Source organism: Penicillium diatomitis, assembly GCF_028827545.1.
Source record: "Penicillium diatomitis strain IBT 30728 chromosome Unknown utg000004l_segment0_segment0, whole genome shotgun sequence".
In the NCBI taxonomy this organism is placed as follows: Eukaryota; Fungi; Ascomycota; class Eurotiomycetes; order Eurotiales; family Aspergillaceae; genus Penicillium; species Penicillium diatomitis.
In genome coordinates, this window is record NW_026623176.1 from 3,349,456 (window position 1) to 3,375,854 (window position 26,399).

A 26,399-nucleotide genomic window follows, 5' to 3' on the forward strand; every position below is an offset into this window, starting at 1 on the left:
TAGTCACAACGCACTTTCAGGTGGTATATGAATCGAGTCTGTCCCCCCCCCCTCCAACACATTGGCTTCTCTTCCCTTCTCTTCTTCTCTTCAAGGAATCCATTGCCCTTCCTCACCTCTCCCCACTTTCTCTTTCCCCTTCTCCTTTCATCCTCTTGTCTTCCCTATTCTGATCCCCCTCTTGAATCACTCAACCCTCTTCTGACAACTTCCACTCACGATCACATTTCCACCATGTCGATGCTTCCGGGCCCCGTGGGCATCACCGCCCCAACGGAGCAAGTCCGGGAGGCCACCGCATCCCCCGGAGAGCTGCATAAGCTCGAGGAGACTGCAGTTCACCCGGGGATTCGCGAGCGAGAGTGGGGTCTCGCTGCTCGTCTCGATGAGACCGTCACCTTTGAGGAGTTCACCTACTGGGCCAAGATCGAGCGTGAGCTGGAAGAGGAAGAGTACCGTCGCTATACCGCCATGACGGGCGGTGGCGGTCTTCTGACCTCGTTCAAGAACTACTTCAAGAACAATCCCTACGAGGATGCCAAAATTCAGAATTCCCGCGAGGTGCAGGAGAACGAGCGAGAGTTGCAACTGTATGAGAAAAAGGCCGACGTGGCGGTCTCGGGAAATTCCAGCGAGGCCACTCACCCCATTGCGCCGCCTCCCGCTTACGATCTCGATGCCGAATGGCGTACGGCTGCCCGTGCCCTGCGCAATGCGGGCTGGGGAACCATCTTCTACCTCATCACCACGGATATCCTGGGTTGGTCTCAGACCCCCTATGTCTTCGCCAACACCGGATACGGTCTGGGTGTCGGCATCTTTGCCCTCATGGCCTTCGCGGCCTTTGCCTCGGGACTCATGATCTGGCGTGTCTTCCTGGCTCTGGACTCGGCTCGTTTCCCGATCGTCAGCTTTGGCGATCCCTTCTTCCGCCTGTTGGGTCCTCGCATGCGCCACTTCATCAACTTCATGCAGTCTTTACAGATGTTCCTCAGTGTCGCCGTCGTGTTGCTCGGAAACACGGGTATCATTGCCCAGCTGGGTGGCAACATCAACCTGTGTTACATCGTCTGTGGTATCATTTCCCTCGTCGTCGGTATGGCCAGTGGTTACATGCGATCCCTCAAGCACCTGGGTTGGTTCTGCAACATGGCTGTGTGGATCAACATTGTCACTTTCATCATCATGTAAGTTGGGGAACCCACAATTGGAAAGAGCACCACCCTACCGAACAAAATACTGACGCTGGCCCCCCTCCGCCTCGAACTTTTCAGTATCGCTGCCGCTGTCAAGAACGGTCCTGATCCCACTGCTGCGGTCAATAACGGTGTCCTGCCCAAGGAATGGGCCGTCCCAGCTACCATGGCTCCGGTCATGACCTTCGTGGGAACTCCCCCTGCCATGTACCAGCCTACCGATCACCAGCTTTTCGCGGCTCAATTCAACGGTATCAACAGCATGGTTTGTAAGTGATGCCTCTTTTGTCCACCTGACACACCACTCTCATTGCATGAGAGAAAGATTGTCGGTTCCTAATCCGACGATATAGATGCCTACTCCGGTGCTGTCATGTTCGTCGCCTTCCTCTCTGAGATGCGCCGCCCCATGGACTTCTGGAAGGGTCTGCTGGTTGCTCAGACCTTCATCACTGTTGTCTACATTTTCTTCGGTGCCCTGGTAAGCCTTGACGAACCTGACACTTGTGGTCACTGATTGATTTTACCTCGAACGATTTTCCTAACTCTTTTTTCCTTAGATCTACCACTTCTACGGCCAGTACGCCTACGTCAACGTGAACCAGACCGTCAGCCCTCAAAACATCCAGATCGTGGGCAATGTTCTCTCTCTCCTCACTGGTTGGCTTGCCATTTGTAAGTGTCGGCACTCTACGCGCGAGCTAATACGAACTTCCAAACTAACATCCCCTTGTCCAGTCCTCTACTTCAACGTCGGCATGAAGACTGTCTACATCGAAGTCGGCCAAGCCATCTTCAAGCTGCCCCCCATCACCTCCAACAAGGGCAAGTTCCTCTGGTGGGGACTCGGCCCCGTCTACTGGATCCTGGCCTTTGTCCTGGCCCTTTCCGTGCCCCAATTCGGCGCCTTCACCAACTTCGTCGGCGGTCTCTTCAGTCTCAACTTCACCTACTCCTTCTCCGGCGTCATGTACCTCGCCTACAAGATCCAGGACGGCGCCCGTCTCGAAGGTGAAGGCTTCGACCCCGCCACCGGCCAAACCATCCGTCACGACAGCGGCATGTCTCGCTGGGTCCGCGGTTTCCGCAAGACCTGGATGATGAGCTTGCCCGTTCTGCTCTTCACCCTTTGCGGTTTTGCGACATCCGGCATGGGTACCTGGGCGGCGGTGTTGGCTTTGGAGTCTGCCTTCGGTCCCGGTGGTTCCGTCGTCACTTCCTGGACTTGCACTAACCCTTTCTACACCGGTTAAAACTCGCAAGATCCATGACCTGGAACCCTCCAAAACGGCAATCCTCCCAGCCGAAAAAAAAAAAAAAAAAAAAAAATTAATCCTCGAAGGGAAGAACTGTGTCTTATCCTCTCTGGAACCCGAACAGATTCAAGACCTGAATGGATCGTCAACTCGTTGACAGTGAGATTGGATCTCGATCTCGATCACGGAACTACGCTTACGCCCATTTCACACCCACCCATGAAATACTGTCCCCATCGGACAAGACTCTGGGGGTTCTTCAAAGTACCTATTTTACATCCCTTTTTTAATTCCTGGAGCAACCATGTCCCGAGTTGTTTCTTAACGTCTCAGTGAATTTATGCTAGCCACGTGCACTCGTGCACCTTTTCAAATCTTTTCAATTGGTGTTGTAGCACTTCCAAACGTACCGAGTACCGAGGACCTAGTTTTACTAAAGTAAGGTAATGTATAAGTGGAATATATTCCTGCCTAGAAATGGATTCAATTCAGTTCTCAATCCCTGCAAGCTACATCGATGGAGGGAAGAGCCGGGCGCGCGAAAGCTGGGGGCGTTCTCTCTGGTTATCGGTAGAACTTATGAGCTATGTACCTGGCTAGCTGGACTGGAGGGCACTTGACTGATGGTTTAATTTGAGACAAGAAGAAGAAGAAGAAGAAGAAGAAGAAGAAGAAGAAGACTAACTTATAAGGTCAATTTGCAATACAAGAAAGACATGCATTAAAAGGTATCGACGATTCTGAAAACAACCAAAAGCTTTGAAAACTTTGAAAACCGCGAACAGAAATGATATCTTCCCAAGCAGGTTCCCTTTTCATAACACCAACGAACGGAAAGAACAAAACAACCCCATCACTCCCTTCAGTCATACATCCGAGACAAGACGAAAGATTAAAAAATATTGTCATTCAAAGACACGCTTTAGAACCCAATGACAAGGTACAAGTAGCTCAAACACCGCGCAACCCTGGAAGGAAGAAAGAAAGAAAGACCGTATAATGACCGTGACCGTGACACTCATGAGAATGGAATGGGAAAGATTTCCCTGCTTTATCGTCATCACCAGTTCCACGTGCGACTGGATGCTGTGAAGACGGGAGGTTTCCATTGCAGGCGAACAGGGTCAATTCTGCGAGAGCCCTTGACCTTCTCCTTTTCCATTCGTCTGTTGTGCTCTTCGAGGACTTGGTCCGTGAGAACGATGAGCCAATTTCCTTTCTTGAAGGTGTGTTAGCTTTCCAATGTTTCTAGAAATCAGAACTTTCGACTTTCCAAAAAAACAAGACCACACTTACATGATATCGGAGCATGTTATTCACCAACAAGGTCTCATGGATATCCTTCTCAGTCATCGATGTGAGAAGAGCAAGTTCATTCTCACTCATGGCTTCCCGGTTCGGCTCTGCCAGCAACTCCACAAGCGTTTCTCGCCAATATCGACGATAACTCAGCAATCCCAAATCACTCAGTGGCTTTTCGGGTGAGCCCAGCTTACCCTCGCGCTTGCTGAGCTCGTAACTCATGGCAATCAGCAAGCGACCATAACCAGCTCGCTGATACTGAGGGAAAGTCGTGATACACGCCAAGTTGTAGCCCTCGGCGGAGTCTTTTCTTTCGAAAAATAGCCTACCAAGTGACAACCGGTCTCGTCGCGGGTGCACATGCAGTAGAAGAGGAAAGGGTCCACATCGTAGTACAGCGTCTTGTGATCAAGGAACAGCTTGCTCAGAAGACACAAGTTACGACACCAAGTCCGTTGACGTCGGCCATCCACCTCGAAGAATGAGATGTTGTCGTCGCGGTAGATCTCATTGCCCGGTGGATGAACCATCGTGCACTTGGATCGATGCCTCTCAAAGGCACGATAATTGTCGAAATAACTTAGACAGAATTCATCAATGTAGACCAAGTCCACGTCGGAGAAAGAGTCTGGGTATGGTGAGAAATACCATGGCTCGATATCATACTTTCCCATCTGCAGCTTGGTCAAGTTTCGCACGCGATGAACTTCCGTCGGATTCTGCGTCATACTTCCACCGGTCCTAAGCCGCTCAATCTCTTCCTCTCGAGTGATCACCTCACCGGAAGCAGTCTTGACCTCTTCCTTGAGAGGAGCATCGGGCATTTCAAGATCTTCCGAATCCAAGACTTTAGGTGTGCCAGCGACAGAAACACCTTCGGATCCAACCATCGAGACATCTGCCCCAGGTGTATCGCGGTTCTCCTTGCCTCCAGCCGTTGAGGGCCGTGGCGCTTTTGCAACATTTTGGTTCTTACTTCCAAATGCATCAGGAGTACTCGATACCTCGCGGCTATCGGCACGATGTTGTTTTTGAGCATTCTTGCTCGGAGCCTTCGTGACGGCTGCCTTTTTCTTTTCTGCTTTCTCAGGCCGCGGCCACTCCACCTCTTGTGTGAGGTCTATCCGTGCAGCTGGGACCCATTCTGAACCAGAGTCAAGACTATCAATATGCTGGTACGATGCCTCAAAAGGATGCCTGTAGCAAACTTACCGTCAAGACGTTTGTTGAAATCAACATAGTGGACACTAAAACAGAATCAGCGCGGGGGTTTATCCATTAGCCAAACACATCGAAACCTACTAAAATGATAAACCACCCTTTCGTTCTCGAATCGACAAAATTTCCGCTTTACGGAGTTCACCATCCTGATACAGACACTCGCTTTAGTACAAAGTCACGTGATATGGCTTCAGGCTTTTGCGCTTTCGCGGGGGACGTTCTCACCTTCTGCACCATAGCCTTGACACCAAGTCTATCATCTGAATTAGTAATGTGCGACCGAGGAAAAGCCAACCTGCGAGCACTATGGGCTCAGTTTGAAGCATTTTGCTTCTCCCTACGAGCCTGAAACTTACGTGATGGTGTTGATCGTGGCGAGTCCCTTCTCCACGGGGTCGGGCGTGCCCGTCGCTTCGCCAGGCTCTCGAGGACCCATCTTGACAGAGTCAGAGGAGACTAGAAATCGATCACTGGGGCAATATTTTGATGGAAGTGATGAATGCGAGGCGAGGCGCGAATCGGTGGCAGTTGCGTGGTGAAGGCAAAAGGCAGTGACACCGGCGATTCTTATTATGTCAGCGTGACCGCGTCCGGCTGGCGCTGCAAGTCCTCTTGGTTGCTATTTGAGCCAAAATACAGAATGGAAGAAGGGAGGCGACTTTGGCCAGCGGTAGTTTCTACCATCTCAAAGGTCTAGGCCAGAGCACACAACCTAATTAGTCGCTCGAATGCCAGAGTCTACTCTGAATGATCACGCTAGTAATCTGAATTATGTGGAAAACCTCGGGGTGCCACTTGAGATAGGATCACATGTAAACGACATGCATGATCAAGCAATGAATTCTTCCTATAATACAATCCATATCAAAGCGCCCGCAAGAGTTATGACCCAGTTTAATAGTCATTTAAAAAGCAAACTCGTCATCGGCTACCTAATCAATGCCAGCCGTTGATCTTGGCAGTTCCGGCAATGAGCTCGTCTAGCTCATCCTTACGGCTCTTGTAAAGTTCTTGAGCTTCACGCTCCCGACGCATGATGAATGATACTGCTTCCCTCAGACGCTCCAGTCGCCGAGTGATGGCAGCTTCCTCTGAGATCTGGAGCGTCCGGAAAGCGTCAAGCTCATCCTGCGCCCTTGGAAGAGCAGTGCCCGCCTCTAAGATTTTGGTCCGAAGGGTTTTGGCACGGTTCTGATAACCGCCGTAATGCAGTGCCAGCTTCTTTTCCAGCTTGTTACCCTTCTCCGCAGTAGCTAGTAGCGATGCTTGAACGCCGTCGAATGCTGCAATCATACGCTGCTCTTCCTGGAACGCGTTCTCTTCGCTTTCCTCGTCGTCATATAGGTCAAGACCGGGCAGAGCTTGAGCCCGATTACTCGACCACACATCGTCGAATTTTTCTTGCCATTCTCTTTGCTGCTGTTGAACTTCATCAGCAGCGATCTCCGCCGCCAAGGCAGCCCGGGCAGCTTCCAGAAATTGGTCATCGAGACGCTGTAGCTTTGGTGCTTTGCCTTCGATCTTGGCTCCGGGAACAGGATGCTTGCGCGAGTCGTGTGCAATCATTGTCGCTGCTTCCTGAGAAATAAGTGCTTCGATGGGGTCCTCAACATGGGAAGCAGTTTGCATCAACGCCTCCAGGTCAAGCACGACAGGCCGAGGGAGCCCGCGCTGGTAAACTTGCGACTGACGCTTGAACTCTGCCTTGGCAGCCGATTCTTGGGCCTCCTGTTCTCGACGATCTCGCTCAGCGGCATCCTCTTCAGTCATCTCCACGTCCGCAGAGGGCTCGGCGGTTTCGGATGGGAGCTCTTCAAGCTCCCACTCGGTCTCCTTGGGTTTCGGCAGGGAAGCTAACTTGCTGCGGATCGACTGTCGCGTGAAGTTCTCGTGCATCTTAATTTCTCTTGGCGTGCTTCCGGTGATTTGACCTCCTTCTCCTTCCCGGTTCAGCGAGAAATGATCTCGTGGCGTTCGCAGAGGTGTAGCTCCGGGTCTAACCCCTCCGTGCATAGGGGTGGCTCCAACGCCGTTGGCCTGACGGAACGGTGTAGCCATAGGGTTGGGCGTGACAATGTCTTGCCGTCGAGGTGCAATGCCCTCAAATCCTGTTGAAGACCGTCCCTCGTGCAGGGGTGTGTTTTCTCCTCCGAGCAACGATGACTGTGTTTCCGTAAGAGCTCGAATGTTCTTGATCTCGTTCGCAATATGATCTTCTTCTGGAGCGGCGCGAGGTGTGCGAATTGGTGTCCCGCCAACGATGGCGCCATAATTTCCAATCAGACCCCGAGTGGTCTCCTCATCTCCGCTCATACGGCTGGCCTTGTCTCCAGCCATGCCCATCTTGATGATGTCCTCCATCTCTCCCTCGCTGACCTGTGGCGCAGGGAGAACCAAACCCCTCCGCTTACTGCTCTGCTCTGCCTCGCGGATTTTCTGCATCTGGCCAGCGCGTGCCGCCGCAGCGAAAGCGGCAGAATTGCTGTTTTTGTCATTCTTGCGCTTCTTGCGCTCGGCGTCTTCGTCTTGGTCGCCTTTCCGCTTATTTGCCAGTTGTTGTTTTCGGGGATCGAACATTTCTCGCTGGCGCTCATTTCGAGTCTGTTCCTCGGCCGTGTCATAGAAACCAGGAGCCGCAGGCTTCTCAAAAGGAATATCTGCGTTGTAGTCCATCTCGCCAGGCTTGCGAGTCTTGACTTTGACATTGATGCCGGCATGTTTCAATTCGCGGCGTTTCTGCAAAACGGCTAGACGTCGAGACTCCTCTAGTTGTCGCTCTCGAGCCTTGCGCTTGGCCTTTTTACCCTGTGTATTGGCAAGACGGGCACGAGCTTCACTCAGCATCTCCTTCTCGTCTTCGTCCAGGTCTATCGTATCGGGGCGTGCAGGTTTCGACTCGGGATCGGGGTCCAACTCTCCGGGTCTACAGCTGGTTAGTCATGCGCACATCTTTTGCGTAGTATCTGGCTCAGACATACCGAAGGCGACGGACATCGTCCGCACTAGGAGCTGCCGCTTCACCACCTTCCGGCCCTCCAAGACCAAGTTCATCATTCTCGCGAGCTTCAGCCTCATCCAGAAGCTTTTGATAACGTTCGAGACACTGTGTCGCCGTGCGGCCGACGATTGGAGCAATTGTCCGCCATTGCGTTGGCATCAACTTTGCGAGATGCAGAAGCTTTTCATCCTCCTCTCGCGACCATTCAACTTTGCGAATACCAGGGTCTAACCATTCGATCCAACGCGCCTTGCATTGCTTGGGGGTCTTGCGGGCGAGAAGGGAGGACACGCGGGCCCATTGATTGAGACCATATTTGGAGACCTGTGAGCGAATCAGTATCGGGCGCATACATCGCTAAAGCCTTGGAGAGACTCGGAATGACATACAGCCGCGCGAAGGACCTCGTCCTCGATATTGGTCCTGGAAGTTGTTAGTGATGCTCATTGCGATGCGAGGCGGACTGCGCGTGATCTTACCAGACGCCTCCCTTGACGACCGGCATGATGCAGTAATTGCGGATTGAAATTCCAATATCTCCTTCAGCCGAGAGAAAGGGCGTCCAAAATCGTCCACGGCGCAATGGAAAAAGCGAATCCCCCGATAGCACCTGTCGACGCACGAGTGATCTCACGGAGCTGCGAGAAAAGCGAACTCGCCAAGTCCCAGTGTTCTGACCGCCCGCATGGTTGGCCGTCCCCGCGTTAGGTAAGCAGATCCCGAAATTTTTGGATTTTCTTAGATTTTAATTTGGTTATAGCTGCTTCGTCCGGCTCAAAAAAAAAAAGAGAGGAGAGCCGATAAGATTATTCACCATGTCGACGTCGGTGAAAGCCCCTTCGCAATATAAGCAGCCATCCCGTAAGGGTAAGAAGGCCTGGCGCAAGAATGTCGATGTTACAGAGGTGCAGGAGGGTCTCCGCCAATTGAAGGACGATGAAATCAAAGGGTTCGTCTACCACTGCGATGGCGTGCAAGACTGAAATTTGACATGACCTTGCTGACCTGCTCATTAGTGGTGTTCTCGCAGAGAAGGCCGCAGAAGACCTTTTCACCCTCGATAAGACCGGGGATCTGCAAGTTCGACAGACTATCGCGAAGAAAAGTAAGCCTCTCAGGGCCGACCAGATTATTGCACAGCGGTCTGCCATTCCTGCGCTGGATGGTCGCAAGCGTGGCAACCCCAACGTTACGGATGGTGTGATCGAGCCTACGAACAAGAAGCACAAAAAAGACTGGGTCAGCCGAAAGGATTACCTGCGCTTAAAGCAGGTCGCCAAAGAGGCCAACCCGATCAATAAGAAGGGCAGCGACGAGATCTACGACCCATGGGCGGAAGACGCCGAAGAGCCCACTGTTTATGATGATCCTCAATTCGACTTCCTTCAGAAGCCAAAGCCCAAGGTCGCTCCGGAGACCTTGAAGCACGCGCCCATCTCACTTGCTGCCAACGGCAAGCCTATTCCCGCTGTCCGCACGCCTCATGCCGGTACGAGTTACAACCCTGTGTTCGAAGATTGGGACAAACTGCTGCAGGAGCACGGAGAAAAGGCCGTTGAGGCTGAGAAGCAACGTCTGGAGGAGGAAAAGAAAGAGGAAGAAAGACAGCGGTTGATTGCCGAGGCTCAAAACGATGACGGTGAAGTCAAATCCGACGATGAGAGTGCCTGGGAGGGCTTCGAGAGTGAATACGAAAAGCCTGAATGGTTGAACAAGAAGCGACCCGAGCGAAAGACCAAGACTCAGCGCAACAAGATCAAGCGCCGCAAGGAGGCTGAGAGGCAAGCGAAGTGGGAGGAGCAGCAGGCCAAGAAAGAAGCACAAATTGGCCGAGTCCAGGAGCTTTTGGAACTTGCCAAGCAGAAAGAGGACAGTGCCAATCAGTCTGATGCCGATGACTCGGAGGGAGAGGGTGATGATATGGCCCTGCGACGGAAGCCCTTCGGTGGCAAGCTTGCGTATGTCTCTGCGTTTGAACCCGTCATTGAATTTGAGACACTAACATATTTTTGAACAACAGGCCCCCAGAGAAGCCATTGGAGTTGGTTCTTCCAGACGAATTGCAGGATTCTCTTCGTCTACTCAAGCCTGAGGGCAATCTCTTGGATGATCGATTCCGCACGCTCATTGTCCAGGGTAAGCTGGAGTCCCGCAAGCCAGTGACGCAGGCCCGCAAAGCCAAGAAAAAAATTACGGAGAAGTGGATGTCCAAGGATTTCAAGGTTCCCGGGTTCTAAATAATCTCATGAGTATTGGGTGTTTGTTTTTCCTTCTCAAAACGGCGTGCATTGGCGATTGGATGTATATGTTGGTCACAATTCCGAGGCTTTGTTGCATGTTTACCTACTACTCTTTGGACTATAGATAGCGGCGAATGGCTTCCATGCAATGGTCAATTTTGGACATTGAACTCCATTTTGTCAGACACGTCCCATTTGGCGGTTTTAGCAGCTGAGCAAGGTGTGCTTTCACCTCGCGGCCTATCTTAGGACTGTAGGCCTTCCTGGCGCGATCAGGGGCGAAAGCAAACTGGTAGAACCCGAATTGCCGAAACAGACTTCTGGTAGCATTCTAATGAAAGTGAAGAGTAGTAAGCGGTTTAATGAGTCTTCAGCTTCAAGCAATCAGCGTTCTCTGTTCGACAATATATGGGCAGCAATGGCTGTATGAAAATGCAAGAGTTCAGTGCCTCCAATGGGATTAGGTCACGTAGGGAAGGCTATCGTTCAATGCAGCGCCTTGTTCAAAAGAAAAAGACCTTTCACACTTCATCTGATAACCTTTGAGCATCATCTTTATTGGTAAAACTAACTCATATATCAATCAAAGTAGGTGAGGATCAGGTATGCTTTCTCCGCCAGTCTGCCAGTCGGCGATCCGCAGCGGTAAATCCGCCACGAGTCCGACGGCTACACAACCACTTAACGCGGCAACGGAAACAGCTGACGCGTGACGCGCTGCTCGCCGGAAACTTTTGCACCTGAAGAACCTCTCGCACCAGCATCCACGATTCGAATTGTCAACTCTACCTCATACTCATTGCTAGTATAGACTGTCCCGATTCTCAACCTTCGAAAATCAAATCAACAGGTCTGTGACGTGATCAGACCACTGCCGCGTGTTCGGTCAATTGCATTTATTCCCGGATCATTGAGCGACAATGCCAGACATGTACACCTTTCAAGCTGGCTCGAAGCCGCTCGATTCGGAATCTAGAAGTGGTGAAATACCCAGCTTCACACCCAACATTCTTCCATGTCGAGTCCATCATGACGGTCCCGTCGAATCGAACGGTCGATTTTGGATCACGCAAACAGATGAGAAAGGTACGCGCAACAAGGCGGGTCCATGAGCCTCGCTCTCGGATGTGGAGTGATCTCGATCAAGACAAAGTACTGATGAATGGTTCCTGGAAGACGATCAGCAAACGGCACATTTCCGGGGTCGTAGGCTACGAGGTCGGCGCGTTGCCGTCCCAGAGGGTTATCGAGGTACGCAGTACAGGGATTCTGGCAGCACATATCACCATGAACACTTTGCTGATGCTCTCTCCGCACGGACAGGCGTTATCGTCTCCCCCACAGACCGCGTCATATCCGGAACACAAGGATTAAATGGTGATCGAATGGAAGACGGCGAATCTGACCCAGAGGAGCCGGTAAAGATCCTCGAAGCGCAAGGCACGTTTGATGAGATGATGGTTTGGGGCCATGAGAATCTTCCTGCTGCAGACGACCCTTTTGTAAAAGGCGTGGAGGAATGGATTCGGTTTGCTGAAACGGTAAGCTCGGTGTGAAAAACCTCGTACTTGGTGGCATGGCTAACACGGGGGCAGATGCACGGCGGCTCAACTGCAGCGCCTAAGGAAGATTCGGGCAAGTGATGACCCTTTCGAAAAGAATTCAAAACCTGACACGATGAGGAGACATCGATGATCAGGCATAGCAGTACACTTGTTAAATGACAAGATATCAGCCATAGTGATCTTCACCATATAAGGATACGAGATTGTTGTCCTGTCGAAGCACCGCCTGCGAAGCCTTTCCGCTCTAGTACGCTCCCGATGAGCGATGCAAGACCACGGGCAATTCGAACATGTCTGTGAGACTGTCGGTCTGCTGCTGGTCCACAATGGGGTGACCCGAGCACCATACCTGAGACACGGAAAACTTGCATGCAAGTGGCTTACTGATAGATCAGCTGCACGTCCATATCTCGAGATTTTTATCAATGAAAGCTTGGCTATCTCTACTTGTAGTCACCGTGGGTCCTTTTTGGCTCAGTTGAAGCGTTTCGCGTTCCTAAATACGTTGTCTCTTGAACCAACCCCTTATGTTGTACACGTGCACTTGGCGCCTCTACATGCTGTCGAATACTTCAAAATGCAAACCTGTGTATGCTTGTTCGAGCACAAGGTTTCATGTTCCCACACGAACTTCGGTACTGTTTGTCGACAAAATAATGGACGCACTCCAGAGGCTGACCGCCCTTAATCGCGCCGACGAAAGCCCAAATTGCCGCCCCGCTCTCTTCACTATATCCTTCTGGCTCAGGTAGCTTGCTTCACTACATTTTTGATCTGAACATGGAAACTAATTCAGAGGTGCCGAGAGCCGACCCAGAGTCTTTGATTGCGAAATTTCAGATTGAGAAGCTGCTCAAGCAAGGTACGACGTTGCAAGACACGCTGTTGTTGGTCCAGTGTGCAATGGGGACTAATTGGACTTAGATCAACATGGCCGGCGTATTACGCTTTTGGGCTCGATCAACAACCAGCAAGGCATCCTGACAGCCGAACGTGCAGCATTTGCGACAGAATCCCTCGAGGTCATACAGGCGTTCCATTCTGCCATTACTCGAGTCAAAAATCTTGGTGACAACGACATATACCGCTGGTATCTTGCATCGTCTACCGGCAGCAATAGCAGCCAATCAGCCGATAGTCAACAGGATCTCAAGCTCAACCTGATCTGGCCATGTACAGCAAAGCACATCAAAAAGTACTCCGACCAACAAGTCCGTATGGTTACCGAGACCTCAGAGATCTATCACCAGCATGTGCAACCTTTCATGCAGGCGAAGCGCGAGGAAGGCCACTTGAATTGGGTGTTCAATATCCTCGAAGGTCGCACGGAGCAAGAAGATGTGATCATGCGGGATGCCGGCCAGGGTCCCGAGGATGGATTCTTGATGCTGCCGGACCTTAATTGGGATCGGAAGACAATGAATTCTCTGCACTTGCTGGCTCTTGTGCATCGTCGGGATATTTGGAGTCTGAGAGATCTCCAGAAGAAGCACATTCCGTGGTTGAAGTATCTGCGACAGAGGGTACTGGAGGCTACGGTGAAGATGTATCCCGACATGGAGGAGGATCAGCTCAAGCTTTATGTTCACTGTGAGCTTTATCCCACGAATTGCTTCTGCTCTCATTTCCTTTACTCTTATCCTCGCACCAAGCGTCAAATCCCGACATACCGTGACTGATTCATTGCTCTACCTCTCACAGATCAACCGACCTATTACCATTTCCATGTCCATGTTGTCAATGTCATGCTGGAAGCTGGCGCCACTCAGGCTACAGGTAAAGCGTTTGGTCTCGAGAATATCATCTCTCAACTTGAGACAATGTCTGGTGGTGAAAACGCGAGTATGGCAGATGTTAATTTGACCTACTATCTTGGCGAGGCGAGCGAACTGTGGACGGAGATTTATGCGCCATTGAAGAAGGGTCTCAGCCCAATCGCTCATTCAAATTGATCGTTGTTCAAGTCTCGGCTATTGAAAAAATAGTGGTAAGCATCGTCACACCATTTCATTCATTACCTTTGAAAAACCGACCTGTGAACCACTTGACTTTCCAAGGCCTGTCTCCCATAAGTTCCCTTTTTGATAATTGTTTACCTCGCTAGTATGAAGACCGATCTCTATAGAAAGCTGATCAATAGTTTCTCTTCGAGGAGAGTTTATTTCACCTTTAAAAGCAATGGAATGTTCATCTCCACCGTCCCGCCAAAGTCATGTCATGGCCTAAGCGGGCGCATTAGGTTCGGCGTGTGGAGAAAGCTCCGATAAGGCGATAGAACCTTACCCCCGCAACAGCATCTGTTCTCGGCCTATTCTCTCTACTTTATATCCTCCAGTCCTGTGATTTGGGGCCCTCCGATACAAGACTTTCCAGCTGTTAACGGATTTTTCATCAAATCTCTTCACTTACCTACCGAATACTTCTACACTTGATCAATTGTCTCACAATGGCCGAAAATCCCGATGTCCCCCAAAGCCAAAAGGCCTTCGTGCCATTAGGTAAGTCTTCCATTCCCATTCAATTGAGCTGTCTCATTTTAAACGCATAATAACAATGAGCATTTATTTAGAAAACAACCCAGAAGTCATGTCCCACCTGGTCCACCAACTAGGTCTTCCTCCCACCCTCGGCTTCACAGACGTCTACTCCATTGACGAACCCGACCTCCTCGCCTTCGTGCCCCGCCCCTCCCACGCTCTTCTCCTCGTCTTCCCTGTCTCCGAAACCTACGAACAATCCCGCCGTTCAGAAGACAGCTCCCTAGAAGACTACGCCGGCTCCGGCCCCTCCGAGCCCGTCATGTGGTTCAAGCAAACCATCCGCAACGCCTGCGGCCTGATCGGCCTGCTCCACGCCGTCGCCAACGGCGAGACCCGCCAACACATCACCGCCGGCTCTGATCTAGACAATCTCCTCCGCGAAGCAGAGGGTCTGAAGCCCATTGCGCGAGCGGATCTGCTGTACGAAAGCAGGGCGCTGGAAAGCGCGCATGCGGACGCGGCGAAACTGGGCGATACTGCGGCGCCGCAGGCAGAGGATAATGTTGATTTACACTTTGTGGCGTTTGTCAAGGGGGTGGATGGGACGTTGTGGGAGTTGGATGGTCGGCGGAAGGGTCCGTTGGCTAGAGGACAGTTGGAGGCGGATGAGGATGCGTTGAGTGAGAAGGCGCTTTCAGTGGGAGTGCGTCGATTCTTGAAGATGGAGGCCGAAGGTGGGAATCCGGACTTGAGGTTTAGCTTGGTGAGTCTGGGGCCGGTTTTTGATTGAGTAGGATGTGGAAGAAGGGTGGAGGTTGGCGAGAAAATAGCTCGAGATGGATGGATAGGACAAGCTGATGAAGTGTCGAACTCGGAGGCTCTCTGGCGTCGAGAACGAACTCGCTTCATGGAATTTCGCTGTCTGTCCAACCTGCTATACAGGGCTATCAGTATGAGGTGATTTTTTATTCCACGATAATTCTTCAATTGTGGTTAATGAATCTACGGTTAATAAGTTAAACTTCCAAATTATTTGCCATGCTTAGAGGCAGGTAATCTACCCATTCATGACTTTCCCGAACCCAAAGCCGGCGCCTGTCTTATAGTCGCTTCAACATCAGGAGCCACCACAATCGGCTCATTCTCAGACTGTACATCACCGCCCTGAGTCCCTAGCGTCAACAAGGGGACCAGAAGGACCGAGAGACCGGCACACGCAGCGCCAAACCAATACACAGCCAGATAAGGACGTATGTTCGATGTCGAAGCCGCTTTTTGGCTCGCCATGGAACTACTGATCGAGGTTGCAATGCCGAGACCAAGATTGTTACAAAGTTTGCTGACCGTATTGAAGATGCCGCCGGCAATGGATTGTTGAGATGGGGGCAGGGACGACATGACGTACATCTAAGTAACTTGGTCAGCCACGACTTCTTCTGTCTGTTGGGGTGGAGGTACGGGTTAAGTGGACCTACATTGGTCACGTTGAAGGAGATATCCGCACCGACGACGACGAGAACCAGGGCCGGAAAGATGTAGACCCAATAGAGAGCCTCTTCTTTCATAAAGCTCAGGATCAGAAATGATGCAAGATAGGCAAGAGAGCCAACGCCGACAAGTAGCGTGTTGCTAACGCGATGAAGGATCAGACCACAGATCACGTTGACAAGAACGCCGCTGACGACCATGGGAAGAAGTCGCACAGTGATGTCGAGGGCTGATAGGTGCTCGATCTCCTGTAGATAGAGAGACAAGAAGAAGGTGACCGCAGAGAAGCCCATGAAGCCGAGACAGAAATTGGCCATCAGCTACTCGGGCGAGAAAGTCAGTCTCATGCCAACGCGATGTCTCTTGTTAAGCTTGGGATAGCCTTACAAGTGAGAAATTCCGATCTTTCCAAACCCAAAGCGGCATCAGAGCGTATTCGGCGATGGATTGCCAGTACAAGAAACCTGCAAGCAATACAACACCTACAATGAGAAGAGCAAGCACATAGCCTGTCTTCCAACCTTGGGGCGCATCACCTGCCAATCTGAAAGTATCCCGTCTCAGCAAAGATATCCTCGTCCGAATGACATTTTTAGCCAAAGACAAAACTGCACTTACGTGAGCGAACTCGAAAAGAACGCAAACCCAGCAATCACCAACGCCGTTCCCAGCAGATCAACCTGGCGGATTGCGCTCACACTCAATGGGGTCCTGACAAAAGTGTCCGCCGGCACAGTCCAGACCGTCAAAATGGTGAAAATCGCATAGACCACGGCCAAGGCCCAGAAAGACGCTCGCCAGTTGTACTCATGCGAGGCCACGCCGGAGATTATCATTCCCCCCACGAATCCCAATGGGTTTCCCGCACTGAAACATGCAAAGGCGCGATTTTTTTCGTTTCGATGGCTTCTCGTAGACAGCGCCCAGCGCACCCACGGCTGGCGGTACGACGGCTGCTGCGAAAAGACCGAGGACACCGGAAAAGACATCCATGTAGATGGCGTTTGTGGCAAAGCCGGCAATCAGCAAGGAGAGACTGAAGCCTGCCATACCAATGATGAAAAGCGCTTTGCGGCCGAACATGTCGGCCAGTTTGCCGAAAGTGAGGAGGAAAGCACCACTGCTTAGGCTATGAGGTGGAGATTTCGTGTCAGCTTGTCTTGTCCAACGCTACCGAGGATTGTGTCACGGGCGTATTTTTTTTCCCAAAAAATGAAGCAAGGATAGAAATAGTGCTCCTACGGACATACTTACGAAGCGCCGGCATTAATCCACGTAATTTCCGCAGGATTCATGTTCAGATCCGCTCCAATGGAAGCTGTCACTCCAACAATACAACCTTGATAGAATGACTGTTGACCAATTGCCATGGTCGCCGTCAAGACGAACAGACATTCTTGAAAGGTGGAAGTGAAGCATTCCGGCCGTTGAGCGTGATTAGGTTGTTCCTGAGCAGCCAGGCTTAGCGTGGGACCTTTTTCCTGATCAGGTCCGTTGCCATCTCTCGGCGTGGGCTGGGAAGACATGTCGTCTGTGGAATGAAGTGGTGACGATCAATCAGTAGCGATATCAAGGTGGGAACGGTGCTCTGCCAGATTGATCACTCTCAACGCACGAGTCGAGGGGATTGCGCCCCAGAGTAGTTGCTGATACTGAGTGCAAGAAGAGATACGGAAGTTCAGGTGGGATCGATCACGGTAGCGCTAGCTCAAGCCCCAAGTCCAGGCTAAAGACCTTATCCGCTCGTCAGGGCTGACTTCACTCTGGAAAGAATCCTTGTTATCCTTATTTAGGTGATTTCGGGGGAAAAAAGAAATCTCAGGTGGGAAAACTTGACTGAGCCAGAAAAGACAGACGGTCTATGACAGGGACCGGAAGGTGAGATATGCCCGGTGGCTGTATAGGTAGAAAGGGAAAATCCAGCGGCGTGGTGAAAACGAATGGAGGTTTCTATATGGCGTCCATCTGGGTACTTGCTTTAGTCACAGGTTGAAAAAAAAGCCCGTCTCTGCATGAGCCAATACTTCAGTCCTTGTTCAGGTCAAATAAAGAGACGCTAGATTTGGTCTGTTACATTTATGACACGACAAAATCGCGACTGTCACACGGATTCTCTTCCGATCCGCTTCGGACCAAAGCGAGAAACTCTACAGTACGGCGGGTAAATGTATTTCGAGTGTACAGTTTCACTCCATGAATATTAAGAACTCGAGCGGACCTACGTTGGTCTCCACGTAGCTGGTTCATTCTTGACGATGTAGGTATATACTACTGCAAATATATTCAATCGAAGCAGCCATGCAAGGATGGCCAGTACAGTACTTGCTCCAAATTGCATTCAAATACTCGGATTCAATTCCATCTCGGCACTGAATTGCTGAACAATCGCGCTTTTGTCAGCCGCAGCGGCTCTGTTCCGCGACATGATGATTGGGCAGTGGGCACGCTCACGTTAGATTCCGCGGATACGTTTGGAGGCGGAGGAGATCTGGATCAGGATCTTATCTGACAACGCCGCCCAACAGGATCTATGGAGCTATAGAACACCCCCTGAGTTTCCTGGAAGATTGAGTGGCGCCGAGCTCTCTGAATTGCTCAGAGAATTCGTTCAGGGGTCGATGACAACATCCGCATGTCAGCGCCTCATTATCTGATGTTGAGCTGATTGTTCACATCAATCGATATGAAATATAAATCATCAAATTCACTCCGCCCACTGCATGTTCTTTTCCCCGCATTGAAGAACCAATCTCCTACTCTGCATTGATCGGGCTATTAGTCTCTGAATCGCATTCCTCGGCCCAAAACTCTCGCTGATTAAATTTCAGAACCTCATTCCCGCAAGACCACCATCCGGCAGTCAAGTTCCGCGCAAAAACCTCCAACGCAGTGTACTCCTGGCCCCGATAAGCTCCATCCGCCCCGGGGAAAAACACCCGATCCAAAATCTCTTTCAAGTTTGGTTTCCGTGAATGCAAATCTGGGACCGCGGCAATGACTCTCCTATGAATCGTGGACGGATCAATGCCCAATAGATCATGCGAATTGGTTGTGGTCGCCTTAACGGAGCCTCTGTCTTGGGCGGGACCCGAGTCGAAGGAGGATGTTACTTGATCCGCGCGACCAATGACCAAAATTTCATATGGTTTTCGCCAAAGCCCATCAATAGCAGAGACTGGCTCTCCACCAACTGTGGTTTTGATCCAGATCCATTCCTCTGTCACGCGGAAGCCAGTGTCGGTGAGGGCCTCGTAAGCGGCGCGGCGGGCTTTTTCTGCATTGGTGATCCATATGCCTGCCAACGAGAGCGTACTTTGCGAGGATACTCCGCAATCAGTGGTGTTCGATGAGTTAATATCAGCACGGTAAGAGTGGACCCGCAGAATATCACGTAGACGCTGCGTGAGAATATCCATTTCGGAATAATGATGGATTTGGTAGTGGCCACTCCGCCGGACGGAGCGATTCGGCCACGGAGGGTCAAACAGCAACATGTTGAATTTCTGGTCTGAGGGTATTGTAGAAATCGGACGGCTCAGAGATGTAACTTGTTGAGAAGGCTCCGGACCTTTTGGCGGCGATAGTGGTAGTGTGCAAATGGTAAAGGATGATAGGGGAGGGATGATATATGTGAGTGACTCGGGAGTGTTGGACAAAGTCTCAAGCACAAGGACTGACGGCTCAGCAGAGGAGTTTTTGACCATACACCCGCCCAGTTCATCGAGAGAATGGAAGACATTCTGAGACGTAGACGACAATATGACAGGCGGTATGGGCCGAGTAGAGTCATGGCACTCGACATCTGTCGAGTCTGCACCGTCGTAACAAGATCCGTTGCGACGCCGCTTCAGATTCAAAATATTAATTCTGTCGTCAGAGCATACTGTAGGCGAATGCTGTTGTCGCACCTCCTGTGCCTGGTCGTCGCAGAGTATCCGAGGAAGACACCATCGACACTCACTCCCGTCACGCTCGGCCGAAATAGCCCTGAGTGCTGACACAATCGCAGGCTGAATAAATTCGCCATGATATCGCTGCTCACTCAGGGGAATTTTCTCGAGCACCTTTGCCCGTGCAGCGAGCGACTTTGGCTCCGTGGATACATATGGCCTCTCCAATGGCGCTGTTGAGCGCAGCGTTCGCCTGTGGCTTCTCCGAGTCACGGAGTGGTCTTGGACGACCGAGTGCATGGACAATCTTTGCGCTAGTGCAATGGACTGGGGAGTATCGATGATGAAGATCGTATTATCTGCATTGCTGTAGAGCACAGCAGAGTCGAAGGACGGAGGTGGTGTCATTCTACCTAAGACAGAATCAGTCTTTGTCAGGTTGAGACCTCAGCTCAATGTCTCTCTTCTGTTTAACGACTTGGGCTGGCAATTGTTTCAAGTTGAGGTTTAGCAGCTCATTCAAGTAGATGGTTGATGCTGATGATCGTGGCTCGAAAAGCTGATTGGTAATTCTGCAAGACGGAGAGAGAGTCTTGCATCTTTGTAGGTATTGTCGGGACTCCAGTCTGTAGGACCAGTTACTAGTGACTACCCAAGGCATTTACCTGGGCAGTGAGGCACTGTAAGCAAGTCCAGTTTCTGCCGCCCGCCAGCCTCTACATGGATTACATTACATTTGGCTCATGTCCCATCCACTCACTTCAGCCTGACGGACGCACCCACGAAATATATCGAAAAACTCGGAGGCATCACGTTAGATTCTATGGCAGGTCTACCTTTTACTCGGTGATATCCAAATTGTAAAGATTCTTAAGGCGCCATCGCGGTGAAGTCTGAAGACGCAACAATTCCGATATTTCTACAAATTTGAGATCGCGGTGGACGTAGCCCCCCGACATTGAGCCAGGAGAGTTATTCGCGCAAAAAAAAATCAAATAATATTGGTCGCAATGCCTTAACTATGAAAATACATAAGCAAGAATGGAGCGAGTGCATCGCCAGGACCGCCTTTTTCTTGAAATAGAGCAAATCAACCAGCAAGAAGAAAGAAAGACCAACTCTCCGGTCGCACGTCAGTCTTCTCTCCTCGTCCGCGCCAGATCAGCGATCCAGCGTCAGATCTCGGACGCGGAGGAAGGTGGGGGAAAAGAAAAAAAATGCCATAATATGAGCCAGCTGTTTGATTCAATGAATGAAGCAAGAATGACCCGCTGAAAGATCCACCATGAAATGGCCATGAAGCGTGACCGTTAAGAATGAGGCTTTGTACAGATGATGTAGAAGACAGGAAAGAAGATTTTGATCGAGATTGGTTATGAGATTGGAAAGGGGGGGGGAGGGAGGGGAAAGAGGTCACGAGCTAGGTTCAGCGCTGTGAAAGAACTGATGGGTTAGTATGGATTCAGGATGCTCAGGTGGCAGATGATATTGCTTACCCTTCCACGTCGACTTCCATTGCCCTGGCCTTGCACCTGCTGTGACTGGGCGTAGTACTGAGGGGGATACTGATACATCTGTCCCGTATTGACGACGGGGCTGTACTGCTGAGGAGAATAGGCCGACTGGTTGATCATGTTGTTGGGATTCATGCCACCGGAAGGGACGGACAACGGAGGAAGTTGCTGGCTTTGCATCGAGCGCAGAGTCTCCACGGAGGGCGAGGCAGCTGGGTAGCCAAAGTTGGAAGAAGACATGTTATGATACATACCGGCAGGAGAGACCCCACGACCTTGGGTAGCCAAGTAAGCCTGGTGGTACTGAAGATGCTGTGGGTTCAAAGGCACGCCGGGGTCGAAGGCATTCATGCCTCCCAGCCCATTGAGAGGGCTAGCAAATCCGTTGAGACCGTTCGCGCCATAAGCGTCCAGGGGAACGTTATTTTGATCAGCAGTCATGGGTCGAGAGTCAGGACCTTGACCAATGAGGTTAGGACCGTAGGGACCACCTAATTGACGATCCGTCGGCGGTTGAACCGGGAAGTTCGGGTTCCCATGGCGGACGGGCTGGCGGTGCTGCAATTTCTCTGATGGGGAAGGGTGGCTTGCACCATGATCCCGACCATGATGGTTCTCACGGCCGCTGCCGCGAGATGACAAGCCCACCTCGTCCATCAGCCGCTTGTAGCCTTGACTAGGGGATGCTTTGAGCTTGGTGAGAACTTTGGCAACGTTCTTCACAACTTCAGATCGCATTGTCTCGTCGAAGAAAGGGGTAGTGAGGACCTTGAAAATGAGAGTAGCTCCAGACGATTGATCACTCAGAATCTTCTCCAATACCTCGTCGCCAGGGCTGAAGAAGAGGGCCTTGAGCACAATGTCCCTGGCTTCAGGTTCATTTCGCTGATTGATCACCTTAAGGACCGTCAGATAGGCAACTTTGTGGGTGCAGAGATGGACCAGGTGGGGTACAAGCCGAGGTGCCAGGACGGTACGTCGATGAGGGAATGTGCAAGTGTCCAAGAACCAGGTCAGAAGCAGAGCCCCGTTAGCGTTGGTGGCCAGCTGGACGCTATGAAGGGCAATAGCGGCTGCGAGCGCTCGCTGCTGATCTTTGGTTGAATGGTGGCTCTCCAGGCAAGCTCGCATGGCACGAGCACCAAAGCGGCCCTGGGAAACCTCCGACATACGCTTCAGCATGGTCTCAAATATGAAGTCATTGTAAGGAGCTCCAAAACGAAGACAACACTGCAGGACGTAATTTCCGTACTGATCGAGAAACAGTGGCACGGTGAAGGGTCGCAGAGCATTGACGATCGTTTCCATCTGGACAGGGGTCTTGGCGACATCGATGATCTTTTGCGCAGCCCACGTTCCATTCTTGTGCACGCCAATCTCGGCGAGGTGTGGTGCAATCTGCGCAAGCATTTCCTCCTTGGTGGCTTCCGAACAGAATTCGAACAACTTCTGCACCACGGTGTTGCCGAGATAGTCGGAGGACAGCTCAGCGACTTCGGGTAACATAGCACTGGCGATCTCTTCGATCTCTTGGATCGAGCAAGCACCATTGTCAATACGTTTACGAATATCACGCAAACGTGGTGCGTCAAACATGCGCGCCTGGCTAGGTTCTGGGACCGCATGGATTTCATGCTCGTGAGCCTCGAAAACGATAGCACTTTCAATCATGTTTGCGATGTGGCGCGTATCTAGCTCCCCAGCACCAAACTCCTGCACAATCTGAACCATCTCGGGCAGCAAATCGGCTAGGGCGGGAATCTGAGGGATGGCGCCAAATTTGTTGCTCGAGTCCAAACTTTCTGGAACGGGGGCCGACTTGAAGTTTGGATCCGGAGTAGGAGATGATTGAATACCGTTTGCCCCAGGCGTGCCAGTTGCAGAGGTGCCCGGAACCTTGGCATAGCCAATACGAACTGGTCCTGCTCCAGGGAAGATCTCCTTACCATTCAACAGCGACTTGGCTTGCACGGCACTATCAATGCGTTCGAAGTTGACAAAGCCGCAGTTCTTGTGGGTCAGCACACGGGTTGACTCGATTTTGCCGTACATGCCGAAGATCGCATCGAGCGAGGTGACTGTTGTCGAGACCGGAATACTGCCAATCCACAAGGCCCGGGTCGGACCATCCTGATTGTTCTCGTCCGCTGGCTCTCCCGCAGCCCGTGCGCCAATCGTCTGACCACCAGCTGTGCCCAAATGCATGAGCTGGACAGCTTCTGTCAAATCGTCGTACTCTCCGTTTTCAGAGATGTGTAGATCGGAAGGCGTGAAGCTATTTTCCAGGCGTGAGGGCGTTGCAAGGTAATTGCGAATCGACGACCGTTGAGGCGGAGCCTCGAGAATACCTGCAGTCCGTGCTCGTGGGCGATTGGCGGAAGCGTGGCTAGCGAAGGCCTGGACAGCCAGGTTGTGCTGATGAATTTGAGCCTGCGTTGCAGCAAGCTGGGCAGCTGCGGTCGCCGCAGATGGAGTCAAAGTTCCGGAGGGAACCCCCGAGTATCGACCCTCGTACTCCATGTCCTCGTCATCGGCATACTTTTCCTTCGCATTCACTGAATAGGAGCGGAACCGATTGTTGCTCTTCATCATGGCCAGCTCGGCCAGCAGAGGCGGCAGAGCAGAGGCTGGCTGCTGTTGCTGGTGTAACAGTTGCTCCATTGATGGCCGCGAGAGGCTGGATCTGGCCTGCTGGGGAGTTTCGGCGAGTCCCAAGTAGTCCAAGGTCCTCACGTCGGTATCTTGAGAGAACGATGATTGGCTAGGCGAAGCTGGTCCCTCTGACGAACGAATGCTGGTCAATGTGGTAGCTCTCTCGCGACCAGAGGATGGCCAGCCCGAGGAGAAGACCGACGAGCCAAAGGGACCACCTGCTCCGAGAAGGCTGTTCCGCTGAGGCATTGAACCTGCGCGAAGACGCGATAACATTGTTGCATTCGAAGCGGTATTTGAAGGGGTGATATTGGCGCCCGGATCCATTCCCGACACGCCGGGGCCCCGGAACGGACTGGTAGAAGGAGTGGGACGAGAGGTTTGTGAGATGAACGGTTGCTGAGTTTCCACCTCATTCAAGGTGCCCATTGGGGGGAACCGGGAAGGCACAGTCCCAGCGCGAGCTCTACGACCGGATGCACTCATCGAGCCATTAGTGGAGGGCATGAGGTCGGGGAAACTGTCTTGACTGGGAGATTCGGGGATATTCTCTCGTAGCGGCGTGGAGTGGCCACTGGTCGGTGGACCCCAAATACTGGTGGGAAGACCCTCTTGCGCTTGAATTTCACGGGCACTGTTTATGTGAATCAGCATGTTTGAATTGAAGACCAAGGTTGACCGCTTGCTGAGATTCGATGAAACGCTGAGATTCGACGAAAATACCGAGATCCGACGAAAAGAACAGCCAAGACTCGACGAGAAGAGAAAACTCACCGTTTCGGATACAGCCGTGTTCCCAAGTCATGGGAAGGAGAGCCAGCTCCCAGTCGCGACACCCCGATCGACGAAGATGGGCCGAACGGCGCCTTTGCTGTCGTCGAGCCAGCCAGGTCGCTTGGAGAGCTTCTCCCCGTCGAAGCGCCCGACAACGGCTGTGTGGCTGGGTTGTAGTTAAATGGCATTTGTCCTTCTGGTCGAGAAACTGGAAGCATTGTGAATAATTGCCTCGTGCCTTGGTTGGAAGGCCGAGCAGTCGCGTGCAAAGTCCAGTTCTCTCGCCAAGCAGGTCGCTAGGGAGCACAGTCTGTGAATGTCCTGGTTCGGTTCTCGTGTCAATCGGTACGAAGGCGGCGGTAAGTGTGCCAAGTCACTTTGATGTCGCGAGCGATCGCACCGGAGTATATGCAGAAGGGAAGATCGGTCTCTGTGATCACGTGCAGATATATAGTCAGCTGCTGAGCCTTGGAAAAACGTTGTTGGTCTTGAGTCGCCAAGCTTTGTTGTCGCGAGCGATCACATCGGAGTATATGCAGAAGGGAAGAGCGGTTTCTGTGACCACGTACAGATTATATAGTCAACTGCTGAGCCTTGGAACAAACGGCGTTGGCCTCGAGTCACCAAGCTCAATTGTCGCGAGCGATCACACTGGAGTATATGCAGAAGGGAGGATCGGTCTCTGTGATCACGTGCAGATATATAGTCAGCTACTGAGTCTTGGAACAAACGGCGTTCACCTCGAGTCGCTAAGCGAATGGCCTGGTGTGGCAACAGTCCCCAGCCTTAACGATGTAGGAAGGGATAGATGATGTGGTTCAACCACAGCGCGACCTCAAACGGGCGACAGATGGGTGCGCATCGATGTCCATAGTGGAACTGACCGGAATAGAGATGAGACGGATGGGAGATCAGACGAATAGAAGATCCGACGAATGGAAGATCAGACGGTAGCAAGATGAGACGAAAGTGAGATGAGACGAAAGCGAGATGAGACGATAGTAAGATGGGACGAAAGGCCACCTCCCGAGTGTTATAACGATCATCAAGGTCCCCCCAGAGGACAATCAAAACAGCCCGAAGCGATTGACGATAACCCAAATTGTATGATCTGTGCAGCAGAGGGAGCGCAGCGCAGCTTGATATACACAATCCAATGATAATCCACGCCGGAGCGTATAGGGTGAGGTCGTTCGGCACACAACGAACGGGATGGCGGGTCTCGGAAGGGATTGAGGTGGCTGGAAGACGAGTCAGTTTCGCGCGGCTCCAGGAGGAAGTGATGACTGAAGGGTGGAAGGCGGTCGCATAATTGCTGAGTAGTAAGGTGGATGGAGTAGACCTCCCAATTGTACTTACTGCAATACAGAATGCAATCACAAACAGAAAAGAAAGGAGGAATGGAGGAATTGAGGAGGAGGGGAAGCGGGATGGTGGAAGAAGAGACTCGGATGTGGAGTGAAGCGGAAGGCCAAGAGTGTTTTGGCTTGGGGCGGGCAGCTTTCGCCGTTTACACGGCTTTGGGCGAAGATCATCAGGAAGAAGAGCCAGGCCCCTCGAAAGACTCAAGAACTACGACGTACTCTTTAGATGTTGCCTTATAAATTTACAACTACGAGTCGTGCTTCATAGAAAGCTACCTCAGCTTATAGTGTATTCATGTAGCTTGTGCTATATGAGCGTTTCAGGTATCTTATGTTCCAAAGCCCAGGTAGAAGGAGTGTGATGTTTTCATCAAGACCCGCAGTTAAGCTACTGTAACTAGTGGATATAGTCGGCTACTGTTCATCCAGAATCCTGTCGACGTGCGCAGAAGCATGGGA

At 51.6% G+C, this 26,399-nt stretch overlaps 10 protein-coding genes across 10 annotated transcripts; 5 read left to right on the top strand and 5 right to left on the bottom strand.

The window, feature by feature from the left end:
• Positions 1 to 234: 234 nt before the first annotated feature.
• N7539_004385 (uncharacterized protein) lies at positions 235 to 2,449 on the top strand (the record flags this gene model as incomplete). Its single annotated transcript, XM_056933987.1, has 5 exons — positions 235 to 1,187; positions 1,275 to 1,465; positions 1,550 to 1,677; positions 1,757 to 1,871; positions 1,935 to 2,449. The coding sequence occupies 5 exons, from the start codon at positions 235 to 237 to the stop codon at positions 2,447 to 2,449; spliced, it is 1,902 nt and encodes a 633-aa protein (XP_056791528.1).
• A 1,063-nt stretch (positions 2,450 to 3,512) lies between these two features.
• On the bottom strand, positions 3,513 to 5,411 carry N7539_004386 (NuA4 histone acetyltransferase complex catalytic subunit ESA1; the record flags this gene model as incomplete). Its single annotated transcript, XM_056933988.1, has 7 exons — positions 3,513 to 3,671; positions 3,749 to 4,012; positions 4,084 to 4,898; positions 4,967 to 5,001; positions 5,057 to 5,121; positions 5,201 to 5,228; positions 5,332 to 5,411. 7 exons carry the CDS (start codon positions 5,409 to 5,411, stop codon positions 3,513 to 3,515), a joined length of 1,446 nt encoding a protein of 481 aa, XP_056791529.1.
• Positions 5,412 to 5,911: 500 nt separating this feature from the next.
• On the bottom strand, positions 5,912 to 8,478 carry cef1 (putative cell division control protein (Cdc5); the record flags this gene model as incomplete). Its single annotated transcript, XM_056933989.1, has 4 exons — positions 5,912 to 7,898; positions 7,954 to 8,297; positions 8,363 to 8,396; positions 8,453 to 8,478. The coding sequence occupies 4 exons, from the start codon at positions 8,476 to 8,478 to the stop codon at positions 5,912 to 5,914; spliced, it is 2,391 nt and encodes a 796-aa protein (XP_056791530.1).
• A 310-nt stretch (positions 8,479 to 8,788) lies between these two features.
• N7539_004388 (ribosome biogenesis protein NOP53) lies at positions 8,789 to 10,210 on the top strand (the record flags this gene model as incomplete). The annotated part of the gene is made up of 3 exons (XM_056933990.1): positions 8,789 to 8,922; positions 8,990 to 9,931; positions 9,994 to 10,210. 3 exons carry the CDS (start codon positions 8,789 to 8,791, stop codon positions 10,208 to 10,210), a joined length of 1,293 nt encoding a protein of 430 aa, XP_056791531.1.
• A 923-nt stretch (positions 10,211 to 11,133) lies between these two features.
• Positions 11,134 to 11,856, top strand: N7539_004389 (ribonuclease H2 subunit C; the record flags this gene model as incomplete). The annotated part of the gene is made up of 3 exons (XM_056933991.1): positions 11,134 to 11,299; positions 11,390 to 11,754; positions 11,809 to 11,856. The coding sequence occupies 3 exons, from the start codon at positions 11,134 to 11,136 to the stop codon at positions 11,854 to 11,856; spliced, it is 579 nt and encodes a 192-aa protein (XP_056791532.1).
• Positions 11,857 to 12,558: 702 nt separating this feature from the next.
• N7539_004390 (putative mRNA decapping hydrolase) lies at positions 12,559 to 13,730 on the top strand (the record flags this gene model as incomplete). The annotated part of the gene is made up of 3 exons (XM_056933992.1): positions 12,559 to 12,640; positions 12,703 to 13,368; positions 13,480 to 13,730. The coding sequence occupies 3 exons, from the start codon at positions 12,559 to 12,561 to the stop codon at positions 13,728 to 13,730; spliced, it is 999 nt and encodes a 332-aa protein (XP_056791533.1).
• Positions 13,731 to 14,224: 494 nt separating this feature from the next.
• On the top strand, positions 14,225 to 15,048 carry N7539_004391 (ubiquitin carboxyl-terminal hydrolase; the record flags this gene model as incomplete). Its single annotated transcript, XM_056933993.1, has 2 exons — positions 14,225 to 14,276; positions 14,348 to 15,048. The coding sequence occupies 2 exons, from the start codon at positions 14,225 to 14,227 to the stop codon at positions 15,046 to 15,048; spliced, it is 753 nt and encodes a 250-aa protein (XP_056791534.1).
• A 275-nt stretch (positions 15,049 to 15,323) lies between these two features.
• N7539_004392 (uncharacterized protein) lies at positions 15,324 to 17,272 on the bottom strand (the record flags this gene model as incomplete). The annotated part of the gene is made up of 6 exons (XM_056933994.1): positions 15,324 to 15,665; positions 15,734 to 16,066; positions 16,134 to 16,290; positions 16,365 to 16,457; positions 16,615 to 16,875; positions 17,001 to 17,272. 6 exons carry the CDS (start codon positions 17,270 to 17,272, stop codon positions 15,324 to 15,326), a joined length of 1,458 nt encoding a protein of 485 aa, XP_056791535.1.
• A 1,227-nt stretch (positions 17,273 to 18,499) lies between these two features.
• N7539_004393 (MT-A70 family) lies at positions 18,500 to 20,044 on the bottom strand (the record flags this gene model as incomplete). The annotated part of the gene is made up of 1 exon (XM_056933995.1): positions 18,500 to 20,044. One exon carries the CDS (start codon positions 20,042 to 20,044, stop codon positions 18,500 to 18,502), a length of 1,545 nt encoding a protein of 514 aa, XP_056791536.1.
• A 1,018-nt stretch (positions 20,045 to 21,062) lies between these two features.
• Positions 21,063 to 24,794, bottom strand: N7539_004394 (putative RNA binding protein Jsn1; the record flags this gene model as incomplete). Its single annotated transcript, XM_056933996.1, has 3 exons — positions 21,063 to 21,068; positions 21,133 to 24,505; positions 24,577 to 24,794. The coding sequence occupies 3 exons, from the start codon at positions 24,792 to 24,794 to the stop codon at positions 21,063 to 21,065; spliced, it is 3,597 nt and encodes a 1,198-aa protein (XP_056791537.1).
• Between the last annotated feature and the right edge of the window lie 1,605 nt (positions 24,795 to 26,399).